Below are 22528 nucleotides of genomic sequence, written 5' to 3' on the forward strand. Positions count from 1 at the left end.
GAGTTATACAGTGATTTCATAGAGTTCTCAGGAGGCGGCGTATATCAGTGTGGTCATTGAGTGTATAAATGTGCATTGTGGAGAAACATTGTATCACACAACCATATGATACATTGCTTCAATTAGAAGAGAAAGAAATATATCTGCTAGTGGAACCACTGTGTTAGCAGCACTAGTTATTGTAGGGAGGTTGCTTTAAGGTCCACATGAATTATTTATAGATTAGGGGTATCCAATAGATCATGTGATATTGTTTTTAATGAACTTGTAAGAACAAGCCTTTATTTTGTACAGCGCTTTCAATTTCTTTTTATGTTTTTGTAATACTTTGGGAATCAACCCTTTAATTTGAGAGCAGCCGTCCTCAATAAGGCGAGGAGAATTACTTGGTATATACTAGCATTCCTCAATAAGGCGAGGAGAATTACTTGGTATATACTAGCATTCTTGGAAGTTAGGACAGCTGACACATTTTAGCTTAGCGCTTTTTTCTAGTTTGATTTGGTACTCCGAGATTAGACATTATGGCATAATTAGACGGGAATATAAAACAGAATAAAAATAAAAGCTTTAATGTAATAATTAGATGCAAACAAAAGCTTTTATTATGAAATCATACAGAGGAGTATCCGCACCATATAGATGTATCATACAACAAACCACCGCAGATGGAACCCGGGTGACTCTAATGCACATGATAATGTACAGGGTATATATGGACAGGAACTTGTATCTGAAAACACTCAGCACTCCTTATCAAGATGAGTGTCTGCAACAAGTTAGGCAAACTAGAAGTGAAAACACGTTCCAATGGCCGCCATATTGGCGTGCAGCAATACAGATTGTGTAAACTGGTATTAGACATTCACATTTACACAAAGCACAAGATACAAAATAAACAGCAGAAAAAAGACCTAAGCATTTGGGATGTATTATTTAGGAAGTAAATAGAGGTACATTAATGAAAAGCGTGAGTAACAGTCATCAGTCTGCTTGAGAAGCAATATCTGCCGGTCAGCCCGGGTGCAGCACAGTGTCTAGCGTCACGTCGCAGAGGGAGAAGTTTATGTAACAGAGGTGGGAAAGACGAGCGTTTGCAATAACGCTGGCAGCCTAAATTGGAAGCGGCAGTCTGACCAGTGTGGAGCACACGATTATACACCTCTTGCTAATAAAAATCCTTGCCGTCTAATTTTCCCATTACTCAGTTAACTAATATCTGCACGAAGGATAAGAGTGCCCCTCTTGTTGTACAGCGATACAAAGACTGCCTATAGCGTGCCCATTCTGGGTTACAATAATTAAGAGACTGCTCCACAGTACAAGTCATTGAGCAAATTAATATTCCACCCTGAGTATCACATAAACCAACCTTATACTAAAAATTACTTCACGGACTTCCAGATATGTCTGCATATAAAGGAACTGCCACCAGCGGACGGGAAGTGTATCTTTAATTACGAAGTTGGACATTTATACATATATATATTTTTTGTGAGCATTTTGATACATGTTTACTACAAAGGATATCTTGGAGTGTAGCCTTTCAGATACAGGAATGCACTTGTTTTAAATTGTTCTATTTAAAGGATTGTATTAATCTGTTTATATCTACCGGCCGGTACTTTATATATACAAATAGTTTTATATCTTAAATAAATCATTACTTATACACTGTTACATGGTTTGTTTGTTTATTATATTTTCATATCGGCGCCTCAACTCTTTTTTCCACTTGTTGGGAAAAAGAACTTTTCAGATTTCTTTTGCTTGTGAAGGTCTCTAGAGTGGTGGTCTCTTGGTCTGTGCAAGGCAGTGAGTTCCATGGTCAGGGCTGCAAAGCTAAACGTTCAACCCATAAATGAATGACAGGAGATTCTTGGTACTGCTGGTAACAGTCCATCTGTAGAAGCAAGCAAGCAAGCAGGGCAGTAAGGAGGCAGATGCTGCTTCTAGTACCTTGGACCATGTAATGTTGGGCTGCGAAGGTCAGTTAGCCAATTATGAAACAGATTTGTTATCTTACAGGCAGCCAGTGAAGGGAATAGAGAATGGGTGTTATGCGGCAGGAACGGGCTGGTTAGGTAACAGCTTGGCTGCTGCATTCTGTACTAGCTGCAAGCTCTGTAATTCTTTTGCTGGGTGACCCAGGCAGATGGCATTGCAGTAGTCTATGAACTTCTGAGGGAATCAAGTGCTTGATTCTGGCTATGGTCCACAGATGGAAAAATGAGGATTTGTATGTGGCGGATACCTGATGTCTGTGTCATCCACATACCAGGACAACACAAAGATTCAGCACACGTTCAGTATTTTGCAATTCTGAACACCAAAACATAAATCCAGATGGTTGGTAAAGCTGTAGTCTTGTCCTTTGTTGGTGAGCTTCTATTATGTTTCACAAAGACTGAGTCACAGCTAACTGGCATCATCCACCCCTAGCGCTCAGCTAGACAACCATTTAGGATTGGTATTAGGTTCTCAGTACATGGAGCAAAAAGCAGGTCATCTGCATAGCTGTGGTAGACCAGGCCATGACGTCTGATTATATCACCCAGTGGTAGCATGTATATTTTATAAATCATAGGAGATAGGATTCCCCCTTGAGGAACATTGCACGACAGTGATAATTATACTCCAGAAGATTTAAATGGTTACGTACTTGGGTAATGTCTAATATGTTCAACAAGAGCGGTTACATTTCTCTCACAGCATGAAAATGCCTTCTCACCTGTGTGACTTTTCTGATGTGTAACAAGATTTGATTTCAGTGCAAAACATTTCCCACACTCAGAACAGGAATACGGCTTCTCACCTGTGTGACTTCTCTGATGTGTAACAAGAGCTGATTTCTGTGCGAAACATTTCCCACACTCAGAACAGGAATATGGCTACTCACCTGTGTGACTTCTCTGATGACTAACAAGATCTGGTTTCGATGAAAAACATTTCCCACACTCAGAACAGGAATACGGATTCTCACCTGTGTGACTTCTCTCATGTCTATCAAGAGCTTATTTCCCACACCCAGAACAGGAATATGGCTTCTCACCTGTGTGACTTTTCTGGTGTGTAACAAGATCTGATTTCCGTACAAAACATTTCCCACACGCAGAACAGGAAAATGGCTTCTCACCTGTGTGACTTCTTCTCTGATGTATAACAAGATGTGATTTGTGTGCAAAACATTTCCCACACTCAGAACAGGAATATGGCTTCTCACCTGTGTGACTTCTCTGATGTACAACAAGATGTGATTTCCGTGCAAAACATTTCCGACACTCAGAACAGGAATATGGCTTCTCACCGGTGTGACTTCTCTGATGACTAACAAGATCTGGTTTCGATGAAAAACATTTCCCACACTCAGAACAGGAATACGGCTTCTCACCTGTGTGACTTCTCTGATGTGTAACAAAATGTGATTTGTGTGCAAAACATTTCCCACACTCAGAACAGGAATACGGCTTCTCATCTGTGTGACTTCTCTGATGTATAACAAGAGCTGATTTCCGTGCAAAACATTTCCGACACTCAGAACAGGAATATGGCTTCTCACCTGTGTGACTTCTCTGATGTGTAACAAGAGCTGATTTCTGTGTGTAACATTTCCCACAATCAGAACAGGAAAATGGCATCTCACCTATGTGACTTCTCTGATGTGTAACAAGAACTGATTTACATGCAAAACATTTCCTACACTCAGAACAGGAATATGGCTTCTCCCCTGTGTGACTTCTCTCATGTCTAACAAGATAAGATTTATATGTAAAACATTTCCCACACTCAGAACATGCAAATGGCCTCTCATCTGCTTTAGCTGGCTGATTAGTAATAAGGTTTGTGTTCTGTGTAAAACATATGGCATCTATAGAACAGGGAAACACTGTATCTACTCTCAGAGCTGTCACAGATGCACCAATATCAGAGTGATCAGGAGAACATTTCTCAGGATCAGAGGGATCAGCTGATAGAGCTGGATGAATAATTTGGGTAATGGGGTTAGCTCCTGGAGAATCCTGCCTACTGTCATTATCTGTTATTTCAGAATCCAGAGATAACATTAGATATCCTTCTGAGATATTCCTGCTTGTGTGTCCATCTGCTGGAAATAAAATACATTAATAAATATAATGAGTAGACAAGACCCAGGGTGTTACAGGATACATTATATAATTCTATAACAGACATTTTTACCAGTAATCATTAATTTTATGTTTATTAAAAAACAAAAAAAGTTAGGATGCTTAGACTGGAGCTTGATCAACACTGAACGCTCATGTGGGATTACTAGAGGTGACATGGACGCTCATGTGGGATTACTAGAGGTGACATGGACGCTCATATGGGATTACTAGAGGTGACATGGACGCTCATGTGGGATTACTACAGGTGACACGGATGCTCATTTGGGATTACTAGAGGTGACATGGACGCTCATGTGGGATTAGTAGAGGTGACATGGACGCTCATGTGGAATTAGTAGAGGTGACATGGACGCTCATGTGGGATTAGTAGAGGTGACACGGACGCTCATGTGGGATTACTAGAGGTGACACGGACGCTCATGTGGGGTTACTAGAGGTGACACGGACGCTCATGTGGGATTACTAGAGGTGACACGGATGCTCATTTGGGATTACTAGAGGAGACATGGACGCTCATGTGGGATTAGTAGAGCTGACATGGACGCTCATGTGGGATTAGTAGAGTTGACATGGACGCTCATGTGGGATTACTAGAGGTGACATGGACGCTCATGTGGGAGTACTAGAGGTGACATGGATGCTCATGTGGGATTAGTAGAGGTGACATGGACGCTCATGTGGGATTACTAGAGGTGACATGGACGCTCATGTGGGATTACTAGAGGCGACATGGACGGTCATGTGGGATTAGTAGAGGTGACATGGACGCTCATGTGGGATTACTAGGAGACATGGATGCTCATGTGGGATTACTAGAGGTGACATGTACGCTCATGTGGGATTACTAGAGGTGACATGGACGCTCATGTGGGATTACTGGAGGTGACATGGGCGCTCATGTGGGATTACTAGAGGTGACACGGACGCTCATGTGGGATTACTAGAGGTGACATGGACGCTCATGTGGGATTACTAGAGGTGACACAGACGCTCATGTGGGATTACTAGAGGTGACACAGACGCTCATGGGGGATTACTACAGCTGACACGGACGCTCATGTGGGGTTACTAGAGGTGACATGGACGCTCATGTGGGAGTACTAGAGGTGACATGGACGCTCATGTGGGATTACTAGAGGTGACATGGACGCTCATGTGGGATTAGTAGAGGTGACATGGATGCTCCTGTGGGATTACTAGAGGTGACATGGACGCTCATGTGGGATTACTAGAGGTGACATGGACGCTCATGTGGGATTACTAGAGGCGACATGGACGCTAATGTGGGTTTACTAGAGGCGACATGGACGCTCATGTGGGATTAGTAGAGGTGACATGGACGCTCATGGGATTACTAGAGGCGACATGGAAACTCATGTGGGATCACTAGAGGTGACATGGATGCTCATGTGGGATTACTAGGTGACATGGACGCTCATGTGGGATTACTAGAGGTGACATGGACGTTCATGTGGGATTACTAGAGGTGACATGGACGCTCATGAGGGATTACTGGAGGTGACACGGACGCTCATGTGGGATTACTAGAGGTGACATGGACGCTCACGTGGGATTACTAGAGGTGACATGGACTTTGCAATAATAAAACACCAAAGAAGAGAAAGTGCTGTCCTGTTTGTGCACTAATAAATAATATATAACCTTTATTAAGTACAGTAAAGTATGTAAGATAAATCAGTGATATATTAAACACAAAGGTAAATGTATAAAGGTGAATAATGTAATAAACAAACAAGTCTATTTGTTGTTAAACATCGGCATGTATATTATATTGGGTGATAACTGATTCAGTGCTGGTAATCCTGTTCAGTAAGAATATATTTATATATTTCACCCATACGAGGACGGGCTAAATTACATTCAATTATATTGTGGCAGAGTTTCCTCCAGCGGTAATCTCAATGTAACATCATACTGTATGTATAAACATTTTATGGGGGGGATTCAGTTCATCGCAAAAACTCCCTATCCAATTAGCCGCAAAAAGTTATTGGTGATAATTCTCCATAGGTTTTTTATTTTGCGCACAAATGTCTGCGCACTGAGCAGTTGTGCGGTGTTAGGAGGAACTCATTTAAAAAGGCTTTTTAGATGTTTCCTACTGTATTGTCTTACTGACCTATAGTTTCCTATCGTATTGTCTTACTGACCTATAGTTTCTTACTTTATTGTCTTACTGACCTTTAGTTTCCTACTGTATTGTCTTACTGACCTATAGTTTCCTAGAGTATTGTCTTACTGACCTATAGTTTACTGTATTGGCTAACTGATCTATAGTTTCTTATTGTATTGTCTTACTGACCTATAGTTTCTTACTGACCTATGGTGTCTTATGCGGCTTTCAGATCGCAAATGCCGGATCCTACCCGGTAAGAGAAACGTGTACTTACCGGGTGGGATCCAGCATTTGCACTCCGTTGCTGGCTTTCCGACCCGGCAATATACCGGGTCGGTTGCCATAGCAGCGGAGGGTGCAGCAGCAGCAGGGGCGGGGGTGAAGGCGGTGCCGGGAGATGAGCTCATCTCCTGCGCCGCCTATGCTGTGAATGGGAGCCGTGTCGCATTGGAACGGCTCCCATTCACACTGCACCTGATCTGGTAATCAACCCGGTAATAACCCTTCTTTTTTACCGGGTTGAATTATCGGGTCAGGCGATCCGCTAATTCAGAAAAGGACCTTTCACATCACACACTGACCCGATTGGACACGGCAATATGCCGTGTCGATACCGGGTTTTTAGTGCGATGTGAAAGGGGTATTAATGTATTGTCTTACTGACCTACAGTTTCCTTTTGTATTGTCTTAATGACCTATAGTTTCCTTCTGTATTGTCTTACTGACCTATAGTTTCTTACTGTATTGTCTTACTGACCTACAGTTTCCCACTATATTGTCTTACTGACCTATAGTTTCCTACTGTATTGTCTTACTGACCTGCAGTTTCCTACTGTATTGTCTTACTGACCTACTGTTTCCTACTGTTTTGTCTTACTGACCTATAGATTCCTTTTGTATTGTCTTACTGACCTATAGCTTCCTTTTGTATTGTCTTAATGACCTATAGTTTCCCAATATATTGTCTTACTGGCCTACAGTTTTCTACTGTATTGTCTTACTGACCTGCAGTTTCCTACTGTATTGTCTTACTGACCTATAGTATCTTACTGTATTGTCTAACTGACCTATAGTTTCCTACTGTATTGTCTAACTGACCTACTGTTTCCTATTGTATTGTCTTACTGACCTATAGTTTCCTATTGTATTGTCTTACTGACCTATAGTTTCCCACTATATTGTCTTACTGACCTATAGTTTTCTACTGTATTGTCTTACTGACCTATAGTTTCCTACTGTATTGCCTTACTGACCTATAGTTTCCTACTGTATTGTCTTACTGACCTATAGTTTCCTTCTGTATTGTCTTACTGACCTACTGTTTCCTACTGTTTTGTCTTACTGACCTATAGATTCCTACTGTATTGCCTTACTGACCTATAGTTTCCTTCTGTATTACATAGCAACATAGTATCTAAGGTTTAAAAAATAGGATTTTAATTACCTACCGGTAAATCATTTTCTCGTAGTCCGTAGAGGATGCTGGTCCATATTAGTACCATGGGGGTATAGACGGGTCCACTAGCAGCCATGAGCACTTTAAGAGTTTAATAGTGTGGGCTGGCTCCTCCCTCTATGCCCCTCCTACCAGACTCTAGAAACTGTGCCCGAGGAGACTACATACTTCGAGAGAAGGAAATACACAGATAATGGTGAGATTCATACCAGCTCACACAACAGGCAAATCCGGCCAACATGCCGGAAATCTCAGCAACAGCTGAAACAGTAAATAACGCAGAACTTACCTAGGAACCAGGCAGTACTGAACTATAAAACCAAAGCAGGAAAACAAAGCGCTGGGCGGGCGCCCAGCATCCTCTACGGATTACGAGAAAAGGATTTACCAGTAGGTAATTAAAATCCTATTTTCTCTTACGTCCTAGGAGGATACTGGGGTCCATATAAGTACCATGGGGATGTACCAAAGCTCCCTGAACAGCAGGGAGAGCGCGAAGGCTCCTGCAAAACTGCTTGACCAAACTTGAGGTCATCAGAGGCCAAGGTATCGAACTTGTAAAACTTTGCAAACGTGTCCGACCCAGACCAAGTAGCTGCTCAGCAAAGCTATATAGCCGATACACCCCGGGCAGCCACCCAGGAAGAGTCCACCTTACGAGTAGAGTGGACCTTTACAGATTTTGGACATGGCAATCCTGCCGTAAAATATGCATGCTGGATGGTGAACCTGATCCAGCATGAAATTGACTGCTTAGAAGCAGGACACCCAATTTTCTTGAGATCATAGAAGACAAACAGAGAGTCAGTTTTCCTATGACGAGCCGTACTCTTTACATAAATCTTCAAAGCCCTCACAACATCCAAGGCCTTTGAAGCAATTGAGGTGTCAGTAGCCACTGGCACCACAATAGGTTGGTTGATATGAAAAGCTGATACAACCTTAGGCAGGAACTGCGGACGAGTCCTGAGTTCCGCCCTATCTTCATGGAAGATCAGATAGGGACTTTTACAGGAGAAAGTCCCAATTCCGACACGCATTGAGCAGAAGCTAAGGCCAACAAAGTGACCGCCTTCCACGTGAGAAACTTGATTTCAGCCTCCTGTAGAGGCGCAAACCAATCCGATTGCAGGAACTGTAATACCACATCAAGATCCCAGGGTGCCATTGGCTCCACAAAGGGAGGCTGGATGTGCAGAACCCCTTTCAAAAAGGTCTGAACATCAGGAAGGACAGCCAATTGCTTTTGGAAGAAAATGGATAAAGCTGAGATCTGAACCTTGATGGAGCCCATTTTCAGGCCCATATCCACACCTGCTTGCAGGAAAAGGAGCAAACATCCAAGCTGAAACTCCACCACAGTACATTCTTGGATTCACCCCAAGACACACATTTTTTCCAAATTCAATGGTAATATTTAGACGTTACCCCCTTCCTAGCCTGTATCAGGGTAGGAATCACCTCGCTTGGGATACCCTTCCGAGCTAAGGTCTGGTGCTCAACCGCCATGCCATCAAACGTAGCCGTGGTAAGTCTTGATAAGCGAACAGCCCCTGCAGCAGCAGATCCTCCCGAAGAGGTAAGGGACGTGGATATTGCAGAAGATCCAGCAAATCTGCGTACCAAGCCCTCCTTGGCCAGTCCGGAGCAATGAGGATTGCCAGAACCTTTGTTCTTCTTACAAGTTGAAGAACTCTTGGAATCAGAGTAAGTGGAGGGAACACATACACTGACGTGAACCAGTGCGTCCACCGCCACTGCCTGCGTGTCTCTCGACCTGGAACAGTACCTCCGCAGCTTCTTGTTGAGACTGGAGGTCATCGTGTCTATGTGAGGAACCACCCCACCAACCAGTTACCTCCTCGAACACCTCCTGGTGGAGGCCCCACTCTCCTGGATGGCGATAGTGTCTGCTGAAGAAGTCTGCTTCCCAGCTTTCTAATCCCAGAATGAAGATTGCTGACATCGCCACTGCGTGCCTTTGTGCCCAGAGGATTCTTGACACCTCCGACATTGCAGCCCTGCTCTTCGTTCTGCCTTGTTGGTTTATGTAGGCCACTGTGGTCACGTTGTCCGACTGCACCTGAACAGCTCAATCCTGTAGAAGGTGTGCTGCTTGAAGAAGGCGGTTGTACACGGCCCTTAGCTCCAGTACTTGTGGGTACCAGAAGCAGGCTTCTGGTCTTGGGAACCTGCGGGAGCAGGCTTTTTTCCGTTAGCACGACCACCTCTGAAGGTGTGAGAAGGCTTGTTCTTTCTAGGCCTCGCGGGCCGAAAGAACTGCGACGTGGCTGGTGTAAAAGGCTTCTTCGTAGCCGGTGCAGCTGAGGGGAGAAAAGGAGACTTACCCGTAGTAGCCGTGGAAATCCACGCATCCAGCGCCTCCCCAAATAAAGCCTGACCTGTGTAGGGTAGGCCCTCAACGCTTTTCCTGGATTCCGCGTCCGCCATCCATTAACGCAGCCAGAGACCCCTTCGAGCCGAGACGGACATGGAGGAGATCCCCGCAGCCATGGAACCCAGGTCCTTCATGGAATCTACCCTGAACCCTGCAGAATCCTGAATGTTACGTAAGAATAAATCAACGTCACCTTTATCCATCGTAGTCAAGTCCTCCTGCAGAGTGATTGACCATCTGGCTATAGCTTTAGAAATCCATGCACAGGCAGTAGTAGACCGCAGTATAGCCCCTGAAGCCGTATATATGGATTTGAGCGTAGCATCCACCTTGCGATCAGCCGGGTCCTTCAACGTGGTAGTTCCCGGGACTGGTATAACAAGTTATTTTGACAGCCTGGAAACAGAGATGTCCACTATAGGTGGAGACTCCCATTTCATTTTTTCATCCTCTGGGAATGGAAAAGCAACCAAGACCCTTCTTAGGGATCTATAGATGTAAGACTAACTGGTCTATAATAACCCGGTTCAGCTTTACTCCCCTTTTAGAATATTGGCACTACTTCCGCTATACGCCAGTCTTTGGGAACCATATCTGATATAACTGAATCTTTAAAGATCAAAAATAGCGGTCTTGCAAGTTCAGAGTGCAGCTCCATAAGAACCCTTGGGTGAATTCCATCGGGACCCGGTGACTTATTAATCTTTACATTTATTAATCGGTCACAGACTACCTCCTCACATAAATAAGCACTTAGCAGTGGGACATTATCTTTGTTGAGATTGTGTGTTAGTCCCAGCATTTGATCTTCTCTTGTACATACAGTTGGAAAAAAACTACATTTAGTTTGTCCGCTATGTCATTATCATTTTTGATTAAGACTCCCAATTTGTCTTTTAAAGGGTCTATATCAGGCATTCCCAAACGCGGTCCTCAAGGCACACCAACAGTGCAGGTTTTAGTGATATCCAAGCATCAGCACACATGGTTAAATCAAAATAACTGAAGTACTAATTAAGTCACCTGTGTTCAAGTCTGGATGTCACTAAAACCAGGACTGTTAGTGTGCCTTGAGGGGGTGGTATTCATGTGACCGCCGGTCAGCTGACCGACAGTCACATGACCTCCTCTAGCAGCCCGACGGGTCATTAAACCGATGGTTGGCATGCTGACCAACAGGGACTATTTCCACTCGGGGGTGTCCACGGCACCCATAGAGTGGGAATAGAACCCGTGGCGACCGCAGGTCGCCACCAAGCCCGCAGCGTGGTGAGCGCAGCGTGGTGAGCGCAGCGAGCCCGCAAAGGGCTTGCTGCACTCGCTCCTCCCCGCCGGGATCCCGGCGTCGGTATGCTGCCGGGATCCCGGCGTCGGTAAGCTGACCGGCGGTCAGGAGACCGCCGGTCAGCCGTACTACACCCCCTTGAGGACCGTGGTTGGGAAACACTGGTCTATACTCTCCTTTAATCTCTTGCTGTTGATATATATATATATTTTTTAAAAACAGGATTTTAATACCTATAGTACCGGTAAATCCTTTTCTCGTAGTCCGTAGAGGATGCTGGAGTCCAATTTAGTAACATGGGGTATAGACGGTTCCGCAGGAGCCTTCGGCACTTTAAGACTTTTTAACTAGTGTGAGCTGGCTCCTCCCTCTATGCACCTCCTCCAGACCTCAGTATAGGAACTGTGCCCGAGGAGACGGACAACTTCGAGAGAAGAGTAATATTAAACTAGGGCGAGATTCATACCAGCCCACACTCTACAGATATGCCGCCAAACACTGCCATAACACAACCCATGCCAACGTGCATGTACAACGTAACAGCCAACCGCTGTAACCAATCAAAACACATGAGAATTGTGTAAAGAATAATAATAATAACACGAGTATGCAGGATAAAATAGCACAGGGTGGGTGCCCAGCATCCTCTACGGACTATGAGAAAAGGATTTACCAGTAGGTATTAAAATCCTGTTTTCTCTTATGTCCTAGAAGATGCTGGGGTCCAATTCAGTACCATGGGGATGTACCAAAGCTCCCAGTACGGGCGGGAGAGTGCTAATGTTCATGCAACACTGACTGACCAAACTGAAGGTCGTCCGACGCCAAGGTGTCAAACTTGTAAAATTTAGCAAACGTGTTTGCACCTGACCAAGTAGCCGCTCGGCAAATCTACAAAGCCGAGACACCCCGGGCAGCCGCCCAGGACGAACCCACTTTCCTCGTAGAGTGGGCCTTTACCGAAGTCGGTATTGGCAAGCCTGCCTTTGAATGAGCGTGCTGAATCGTACCTCTGATCCAGCGAGCAACAGTCTGCTTAGAAGCAGGATAACCAATCTTTTTGGGGTCATAAAGAACAAACAAAGCCTCCGTTTACCTAAACGGAACCGTCCGTGACACACAAATCCTGAGAGCCCTGACGACATCTAAGGATTTGGAAAAGGCTGAAGTGCCAGAAGCCACTGGCACTACCACAGGTTGGTCAATATGGAAAGAAGACACAACCTTAGGAAGAAATTGCTGACGTGTGCGTAGCTCAGCTCTATCCTCATGAAAAACGAGATAAGGGATCTTGTGAGACAGAGCCGCTAATTCAGACACACGTCTGCCTGATGCCAAGGCCAGCAGCATAACCACTTTCCAAGTGAGAAACTTCAACTCCACCTCTTGTAGAGGCTCAAACCAGTCCGATTTAAGGAACTGCAACACCACATTAAGATCCCAAGGTGCCGCAGGAGGCACAAAAGGAGGTTGGATGCGCAGAACCCCTTTCACGAACGTCTGAACTTCAGGAAGTGAAGCCAATTGTTTCTGAAAGAAAATGGACAAAGCTGAAATTTGAACCTTGATAGACCCCAATCTCAAGCCAGCATCCACACCTGCCTGAAGAAATAGGAGGAAACGTCCTAATTTAAACTCCACCGCAGGAGATTTCCTGGCTTCACACCAAGAGACATATTTTCTCCAAATACGATGGTAATACTTGGACATTACCCCTATCCTGGCCAGGATAAGAGTCGGAATGACAGCATTGGTAATACCCTTACGGGCTAGGATCTGTCGTTCAACAGCCATGCCATCAAACGTAGCAGCGGTAAGTCTTGATAAACTAACGGCCCCTGCTGAAGCAGGTCCTCTCAAAGAGGTAGAGGCCAAGGGTCCTCTAAGATCAACTCCTGAAGATCCGGATACCAAGCCCTCCTTGGCCAGTCTGGAGCAATGAGAATTGCCCGAACCCTTGTTCTTCTGATTAACTGTAGAACTCTTGGTATTAGAGGAAGTGGAGGGAACAGATACACTGACTGGAACAGCCACTGAGTCACCAGTGCATCCACAGCCACTGCTTGTGGGTCCCTCGACCTGGAACAGTACGTCGGAAGCTTCTTGCTGAGACGAGATGCCATCATGTCTACTTGAGGAACGCCCGAACGACTTGACACTTCTGCAAAGACTTTTTGGTGAAGGCCCCATTCTCCTGGATGGAGATCGTGTCTGCTGAGGCAGTCTGCTTCCCAGTTGTCCACTCCCGGAATGAAGATTGCTGACAGAGCTTTGGCATGTCTTTCTGCCCAGAGGAGGATTCTGGTCACCTCTGCCATTGCCGCTCTGCTTTTTGTTCCTCCCTGGCGGTTTATGTGAGCCACTGTTGTCACACTGTCCAACTGGCTGCGTTGCTTGTTGAAGGCAGTTGTACACGGCTCGTAACTCCAGAATGTTTATGTGAAGAACCATTTCTTGACTTGACCATCTTCCTTGGAAGCTGTGTCCTTGCGTGACTGCTCCCCACCCGCGGAGATTTGCATCCGTGGTCACAAGGACCCAGGTTTGGATCCCGAACATGCGTCCTTCTAATAGGTGAGATGTTTGCAGCCACCACAGGAGTGAAATCCTGGTCTTTGCTGACAAGATTATCTTCTGATGCATGTGCAGATGCGATCCGGACCACTGGTCAAATAGGTCTCACTGGAACACCATGGAACCGGCCAAATTGAAGAGCCTCGTAGGCCGCCACCATCTTTCCCAGCAGGCGAATACATTGATGAACCGTCACCCGTGTTGGTTTCAGGATTAGTCTCACCATCGCCTGTATCTCCTGAGCTTTTTCCACAGGAAGAAAAACTCTCTGTACTTCTATGTCCAGTATCATTCCCAAAAATGATAATCTTCTTGTCGGTTCCAATTGGGATTTCGGAAGGTTTAAAATATATCCGTGTTGTTGAAGCATTGAAAGGGACAGAGCAATGTCCTATATTAACTCCTCCCTGGATCTTGCTTTTATAAGGAGATCGTCCAGGTAAGGAATTATCTTGACACCCCTCCGGCGAAGGAGTACCATTATTTCTGCCATCACTTTGGTGAACACCCTCGGGGCCGTGGAGAGCCCGAAGGGTAACGGCTGGAACTGGTAATGGCAGTCCTGCACTGCAAACCTCAGATATGGTTGATGCGGAGGATAAATGGGAACATGCAGGTAAGCATCCTTGATGTCCACCAACACCAGAAACTCTCCTTCCTCCAAGCTGGAGATCACCGCTCTGAGGGATTCCATCTTGAACTTGAATCGTTTTAAGTACATATTAGGTTCAGAATTGGTCTAACCGAGCCATCCGGCTTCGGTACCACAAAGAGGCTGGAATAAAACACTTTTCCTCTTTGTACTTCCGGAACCAAAGAAATTACCTTGTCGTGACATAATTTTTGTATTGCGGTCAACACTTTTGTCCAGTCTGGTACAGAAGCTGGTAAGGCTGATTTGAAAAATCCTCAGGGGGGAAGATCTTGAAATTCCAACCTGTACCCCTGGGACACGATTTGTAATACCCAAGGATCCAGGTTGGAACGCTTCCAGACCTGGCTGAAAAATAGTAAGCGCGCCCCCACCCGATCGGACTCCCGTATAGGAGCCCCAGCGTCATGCAGCGGCAGCTGCTGGTTTTTATTCCTGGGAACTAGCAGGGGTAGCAGGCCTCCTGCCTCTACTTCGACCCCTTCCAGCAAAGAAGGGGTTACCTTTTGTTTTTCTGTACTTGTTGGGCCGAAAGGACTGCATGGTGTGAGAATGATACGGCTTCTTAGGGGGGACGTATGCGGAAGGCAAAAATGCAGATTTTCCTGAAGTAGTAGTGGAAATCATAGCATCTAACTTGTCTCCAAAAAAGGCTTCCCCGTTATAAGGGAGAGTCTCAACATTCCTTTTCCATTCCGCATCAGCATGCCAGTGGCGGACCCATAAAGCCCTGCGACCTGAAATGGCCATAGCTGTGGCTCTGGAACCGAGCAGCCCCACATCCTTCATGGCTTCTACCAAATAACCAGCCGCATCCTTGATGTGGCCGAGGGTAATGAGTACCTCGTCCCTATCCACAGTATCAATGTTAACCATTAAATTGTCTGCCCATTTTTCTACCGCGTTACCCACCCACGCCCCTGCGATGGCGGGCCTGAGCAATGTACCATTAGCAGTATAAATCGATTTAAGAGTGGTCTCTAACTTTCGGTCAGCCGGATCTTTTAATGAAGCTGACCCTGGGGCAGGCAGTCATTTACTTAGACAGTCTAGAAACTGAGGTGTCTACCACTGGGGACGTCACCCACTTACGTCTGTCGTCCTCAGGAAAAGGGTACGCAACCCGTAACCTCTTAGGAATAGTACATTTCTTCTCAGGGTTAGCCCAGGCGCCCTCCAAGAAATTGTTCAGATCCTTAGACGGAGGAAAAGTTATCTCCTGTTTCTTATTTATTCTAAAATAATCATTTTCCTCAGGTGTGGGTACAGTCAGGAAATTCCAGCACCTTTGTTATAGCAACAATCATACATTGTATGCTTTTGGACAATTTGGGCTCTACCCCTCTCAATTCCCCAGTGTCAGTGTCCCCCTTCATAATTTGTGCAAGGGACCTTTTCTGGGAATCGTTAGAGGCCCCGGAGGCATCAGTAAATAAAGCATCCGCCACAGACTGTCTCCAATACACAGTCTGTTTCTCTGAGTCTGAGGACATAGTGCCAACATGGAAATATTACATTGCAACTTTCTCACCCAATCAGGCTCCCTCTGTGATGGAAGAGCCATTACACCCCCCTCAGGTGCATCCATTATAGGTTCCTCCGGAGAGGACTCCTCCCCCTTTCTGACATGTTACACAAGTGTACACCCTTACACACACAGACCCCCTTACACACGGGATCTATAGGGGACAGACCTATAGGGAAGCTGACATGTTACACAAGTGTACACCCGCACACACACAGACCCCCTTACACACGGGATCTATAGGGGACAGACCTATAGGGAAGCTGACATGTTACACAAGTGTACACCCACACACACACACACACACACACAGACCCCCTTACACACGGGATCTATAGGGGACAGACCTATAGGGAAGCTGACATGTTACACAAGTGTACACCCGCACACACACAGACCCCCTTACACACGGGATTTATAGGGGACAGACCTATAGGGAAGCTGACATGTTACACAAGTGTACACCCGCACACACACAGACCCCCTTACACACGGGATCTATAGGGGACAGACCTATAGGGAAGCTGACATGTTACACAAGTGTACACCCGCACACACACAGACCCCCTTACACACAGGATCTATAGGGGACAGACCTATAGGGAAGCTGACATGTTACACAAGTGTACACCCGCACACACACAGACCCCCTTACACACGGGATCTATAGGGGACAGACCTATAGGGAAGCTGACATGTTACACAAGTGTACACCCGCACACACACAGACCCCCTTACACACGGGATCTATAGGGGACAGACCTATAGGGAAGCCTGTAGAGGTACACTCCGCGTTCAGTATGAAAAATAACACGCTCTAATATGAAACGCTTATACAATGAATAATATAATAGGATTTCAATAGGATTTTCTCTTAGTCCGTAGAGGATGCTGGGGTCACTCAAAGAACCATGGGGTACAGACGGGATCCACTGGAGACATGGCACTTGAAGACTTTTAAGGGGCGTGAACTGGCTCCTCCCTCTATATCCCTCCTCCAGATTTCAGTTAGATTCTGTGCCCAGGCAGACTGGTCACACACTAGGGGAGCTCTACTGAGTTTCTCTGAAAAGACTTTGTTAGGTTTTTTATGTTCAGGGAAGCTGCTGGTAACAGGCTCCCTGCATCATGGGACTTAGGGGAGAGATTCAGGTCCCACTTCTGTGAGTTCCGGGGCCCTGTTTCTGGCCACCAGGTCACCTACCTGAGGGTGCTGATCGCCGGGTACGCACGGATGCTCACTCCCGCAGCCGGCCGTCACCCCCTTCCAGAGCCAGAAGTCAGAAGACAGGTGAGTAGAAGAAAAGAAGACATCTTCTCCAGTGACGGCATTCTGAGGTACCGCACAGCGACGGAAGCACTGTGCGCGCCATGCTCCACACTTACCACCACCGCAGGGTGCTGGGGGGGGGGGGGTGTGTGCCTGGGCAGCATTTACCTCATAAAGGCTGGCATAAAGGGGTACTTTGTGTACCCCCGTTGCCACAGTACCACTGGGGGGCAAGGAACCCCCTGAACCAGAGCCCTCGGCTGCTATATTTTCCTCAAAGGTATCTGTGGCTTCAGCACCACTGGCAGCGTGTTCCGCCACAGAACCGTTACCCTCATCAGCAGACATGTTATATAACGTGCAGTATAAGGTAACACAGTACAATATATCAGCAGCACAATACCTCTAGCCCAAACCCCTGCGCAGTGTAGTCAGCACCGACAGGGATTCAGGAGAGATACGGTGACTAGAATCACAGAGAAAATACAACGAATGTATATATTGTGAATACCATATATTATAATCTAATAACCTGACGCACCAAGCCACCACAGGTTACAGAATATAGGGACAGCAAGCTGAGTGAGAGACACGAAATGGAAGTCACCCAGTAGGACAGTGCATACACATATAGTCACAGTCTGTACAATGCAGAGGTTATTACAAACAATAATACTGCACTGGACTATCTTACATAGCTATGTGATCAATAGATATAACACTGCACAGTACTATACTGGATGTATATCACAGGATACTTGTACTAAATAACCCTGACTAAATGCACTTTTTCTTAACTATCACTGTCTAAAAGACATGTAGAATACTTAAGTGTCATGTAAAGTCACAGCGCTGACAACCAGGCGGCTTTACACAGGAGGATTTGCCCAAGCAGTCCCAGGAACAGTGAGCTGAGAGCGCCGTAACACTGCCAGGGAGTGAGGGAGAGACAGATATGCAGCTCCAGGGCGGGAACATTTACTGTAAATGGCGCCCTGGGGCTGGGGGAGGGGCTCCAGGTCTAAGCCTTATCCCCTCTGCTGGCAAAATCACTGGGTTCTGCGGGTTGCTAATAAAATGGCTTTTAGAGAAAACCTGACCTGGGATCGCCTGTACTGCCACAGTGTCCACCACCGGCGTGCGCGGGCCGCCTCTCACGGACCGCGCCGGATTGCGATAAAGAACGGGTCCCGCGAACGAGACCCACTTACCACCTCCCAAAGCACGGCCACGCGATCCCGGAGAGCCCCAGCCGTGTGTGCCTGACAAGAAGAAAACCGGAGCCCCCTGCTGTAGTCACCCGGCAACCAGGACACGGTAGTGTACAGCGCCGCTGGGGAGAGAAGGAGCTGCAGCAGAGAATGTCTCCTGACATCTAACACTGTGCAGCCCTTGAAGTCTTCACTTTTCTTCTCAAAAAAAAGCTTTTCTGAGGGGTGCCAGGAGGAGCCCTCGCTGTTGGCTACCTGCTATTGCAGCACCAACTTACAAACTGAGCTGCTCTGCAGGAGGCGGGGTGATAGAGGAGGCGGCGCTGTGCATCTTAGGAACAGTCAAAGCTTTGAGCTGCTGGTGCCTCGGATCAATATCCTGAACTACACCCCATTGTCCAATCCTTGTGGAGCCCAGTGTACCCCGCAGCAGAAAATAGGGGCTGATGGCTCCTGATGTATGAGATACACCAGAGAGTTTGGGGAGGAGACTGGTCAGATCTCTGGGCTGGTAACACACAGTGACATGATGTGAGGAGGAGAGCAGGAGTATAATAGGGGCTGATGGCTCCTGATGTATGAGATACACCAGAGAATATGGGGAAGAGACTGGTCAGATCTCTGGGCTGGTAACACACAGTGACATGATGTGAGGGGGAGAGCAGGAGTATAATAGGGGCTGATGGCTCCTGATGTATGAGATACACCAGAGAATATGGGGAAGAGACTGGTCAGATCTCTGGGCTGGTAACACACAGTGACATGATGTGAGGGGGAGAGCAGGAGTATAATAGGGGCTGATGGCTCCTGATGTATGAGATACACCAGAGAGTGTGGGGAGGAGACTGGTCAGATCTCTGAGCTGGTAACACATAGTGACATGATGTGAGGGGGAGAGCAGGAGTATAATAGGGGCTGATGGCTCCTGATTTATGAGATACAACCGAGAGTGTGGGGAGGAGACTGGTCAGATCTCTGGGCTGGTAACACAGTGACATGATGTGAGTGGGAGAGCAGGAGTATAATAGGTGCTGATGGCTCCTGATGGATGAGATACACCAGAGAGTGTGGGGAGGAGACTGGTCAGATCTCTGGGATGGTAACACACAGTGACATGATGTAGGGAGGAGAGCAGGAATATAATAGGGGCTGATGGCTCCTGATGTATGAGATACACCAGAGAGTGTGAGGAGGAGACTCGTCAGATCTCTGGGCTGGTAACACACAGTGACATGATGTAAGGGGGAGAGCAGGAGTATAATAGGGGCTGATGTCTCCTGATGTATGAGATACACCAGAGAGTGTGGGGAGGAGACTGGTCAGATCTCTGGGCTGGTAACACACAATGACATGATGTGAGGGGAGAGCAGGAGTATAATAGGGGCTGATGGCTCCTGATGTATGAGATACACCAGAGAGTGTGGGGAGGAGACTGGTCAGATCTCTGGGCTGGTAACACACAGTGACATGATGTGAGGGGGAGAGCAGGAGTATAATAGGTGCTGATGTCTCCTGATGTATGAGATACACCAGAGAATATCGGGAAGAGACTGGTCAGATTTCTGGGCTGGTAACACACAGTGACATGATGTGAGGGGAGAGCAGGAGTATAATAGGGGCTGATGGCTCCTGATGTATGAGATACACCAGAGATTGTGAGGAGGAGACTCGTCAGATCTCTGGGCTGGTAACACACAGTGACATGATGTAAGGGGGAGAGCAGGAGTATAATAGGGGCTGATGTCTCCTGATGTATGAGATACACCAGAGAGTGTGGGGAGGAGACTGGTCAGATCTCTGGGCTGGTAACACACAATGACATGATGTGAGGGGAGAGCAGGAGTATAATAGGGGCTGATGGCTCCTGATGTATGAGATACAACCGAGAGTGTGGGGAGGAGACTGGTCAGATCTCTGGGCGGGTAACACAGTGACATGATGTGAGTGGGAGAGCAGGAATATAATAGGGGCTGATGGCTCCTGATGTATGAGATACACCAGAGAGTGTGAGGAGGAGACTGGTCAGATCTCTGGGCTGGTAACACAGTGACATGATGTGAGTGGGAGAGCAGGAATATAATAGGTGCTGATGTCTCCTGATGTATGAGATACACCAGAGAATATCGGGAAGAGACTGGTCAGATTTCTGGGCTGGTAACACACAGTGACATGATGTGAGGAGGAGAGCAGGAGTATAATAGGGGCTGATGTCTCCTGATATATGAGATACACCAGAGAGAGTGGGGAGGAGACTGGTCAGATCTCTGGGCTGGTAACACACAGTGACATGATGTGAGGAGGAGAGCAGGAGTATAATAGGGGCTGATGTCTCCTGATGTATGAGATACACCAGAGAGTGTGGGGAGGAGACTGGTCAGATCTCTGGGCTGGTAACACACAGTGACATGATGTGAGGGGGAGGACAGGAGTATAATAGGGGCTGATGGCTCCTGATGTATGAGATACACCAGAGAGTGTGGGGAGGAGACTGGTCAGATCTCTGGGCTGGTAACACACAGTGACATGATGTGAGTAGGAGAGCAGGAGTATAATAGGGGCTGATGGCTCCTGATATATGAGATACACCAGAGAGAGTGTGGGGAGGAGACTGGTCAGATCTCTGGGCTGGTAACACACAGTGACATGATGTGAAGGGGAGAGCAGGAGTATAATAGGGGCTGATGTCTCCTGATGTATGAGATACACCAGAGAGTGTGGGGAGGAGACTGGTCAGATCTCTGGGCTGGTAACACACAGTGACATGATTTGAGGGGGAGAGCAGGAGTATTATAGGGCTGATGGCTCCTGAATCCACACTGGGCAAATAAAGTTCCCTAATTTGTTCTGAGAGAGGAGTGTGTAGGATAAGAGATTGCTGTAGGGACTGAGAAAGGAGAATCTGTGACTCTGTTCTGTAATAAGTGTTTATTACTCACCTGTGCTGATATCTGTAGGTATCTCCTCCTCCTTACACTGCTGATCACCCCTCACATACGTCTCTTCTTCTCCCTCTATATCTTCTGCCTTTATATCAGTCACATACGTCTCTTCTTCTCCCTCTATATCTTCTGCCTTTATATCAGTCACATACGTCTCTTCTTCTCCCTCTGTATCTTCTGCCTTTATATCAGTCACATACGTCTCTTCTTCTCCCTCTATATCTTCTGCCTTTATATCAGTCACATACATCTCTTCTTCTCCCTCTATATCTTCTGCCTTTATATCAGTCACATACGTCTCTTCTTCTCCCTCTATATCTTCTGCCTTTATATCAGTCACATACGTCTCTTCTTCTCCCTCTGTATCTTTGACTTTAACATTATTTATTTGGGCTTCACCCTATGTAAACCATCAATAAAAGAAGACTGTAATAATTGTTTATTTCAGTAATAGATTAAACAATACAAATATAATGACACACACAGCTGCTCTACACACTATATAGTGACAGTCACTTTGGTATATTGGGGAGACCCTAAATCCCACCTACCTGATCCTCCTGTGGGATCCTGTGATTCTCCTCTGTACAGTCCTGGGAATACAGAGGACGGGGACATCTCTCTGGGGTATCTCTGTTACTGGAACCATCTGTAGGAGACACACAGTGACTGAGTACAGTGCATATATGTGATTATCAGGTGATGTGTGTATATAGGGGCCCCCATACCTGCTCTCCCCTGTACAATACATGACAGTCTACTCTTACCCAGTGATGTGAGGGGCCGGTGATTCTCCATCATCACGTCCTTGTACAGACCCCTGTATTCCTCTATATACTCCCCCTCCTGCATGGAGACATAGACAGTGACATCCTGACACCTTATAGGAACGTAACACACACAGTGATACAGTCATCACCCAGACACATCCCC

General features: G+C 46.5%; 1 protein-coding gene across 1 annotated transcript; it reads right to left on the minus strand.

The window, feature by feature from the left end:
• Nucleotides 1–226: 226 nt before the first annotated feature.
• LOC134993497 (oocyte zinc finger protein XlCOF6.1-like) lies at nt 227–21728 on the minus strand (the record flags this gene model as incomplete). The annotated part of the gene is made up of 2 exons (XM_063950877.1): nt 227–4105; nt 21593–21728. Coding segments are annotated over 2 exons (1227 nt in total), but the record flags the coding sequence as incomplete, so codon positions are not given.
• Between the last annotated feature and the right edge of the window lie 800 nt (nt 21729–22528).

This window comes from Pseudophryne corroboree, unplaced genomic scaffold (assembly GCF_028390025.1).
Source record: "Pseudophryne corroboree isolate aPseCor3 unplaced genomic scaffold, aPseCor3.hap2 scaffold_1281, whole genome shotgun sequence".
NCBI classification, from domain to species: domain Eukaryota; kingdom Metazoa; phylum Chordata; class Amphibia; order Anura; family Myobatrachidae; genus Pseudophryne; species Pseudophryne corroboree.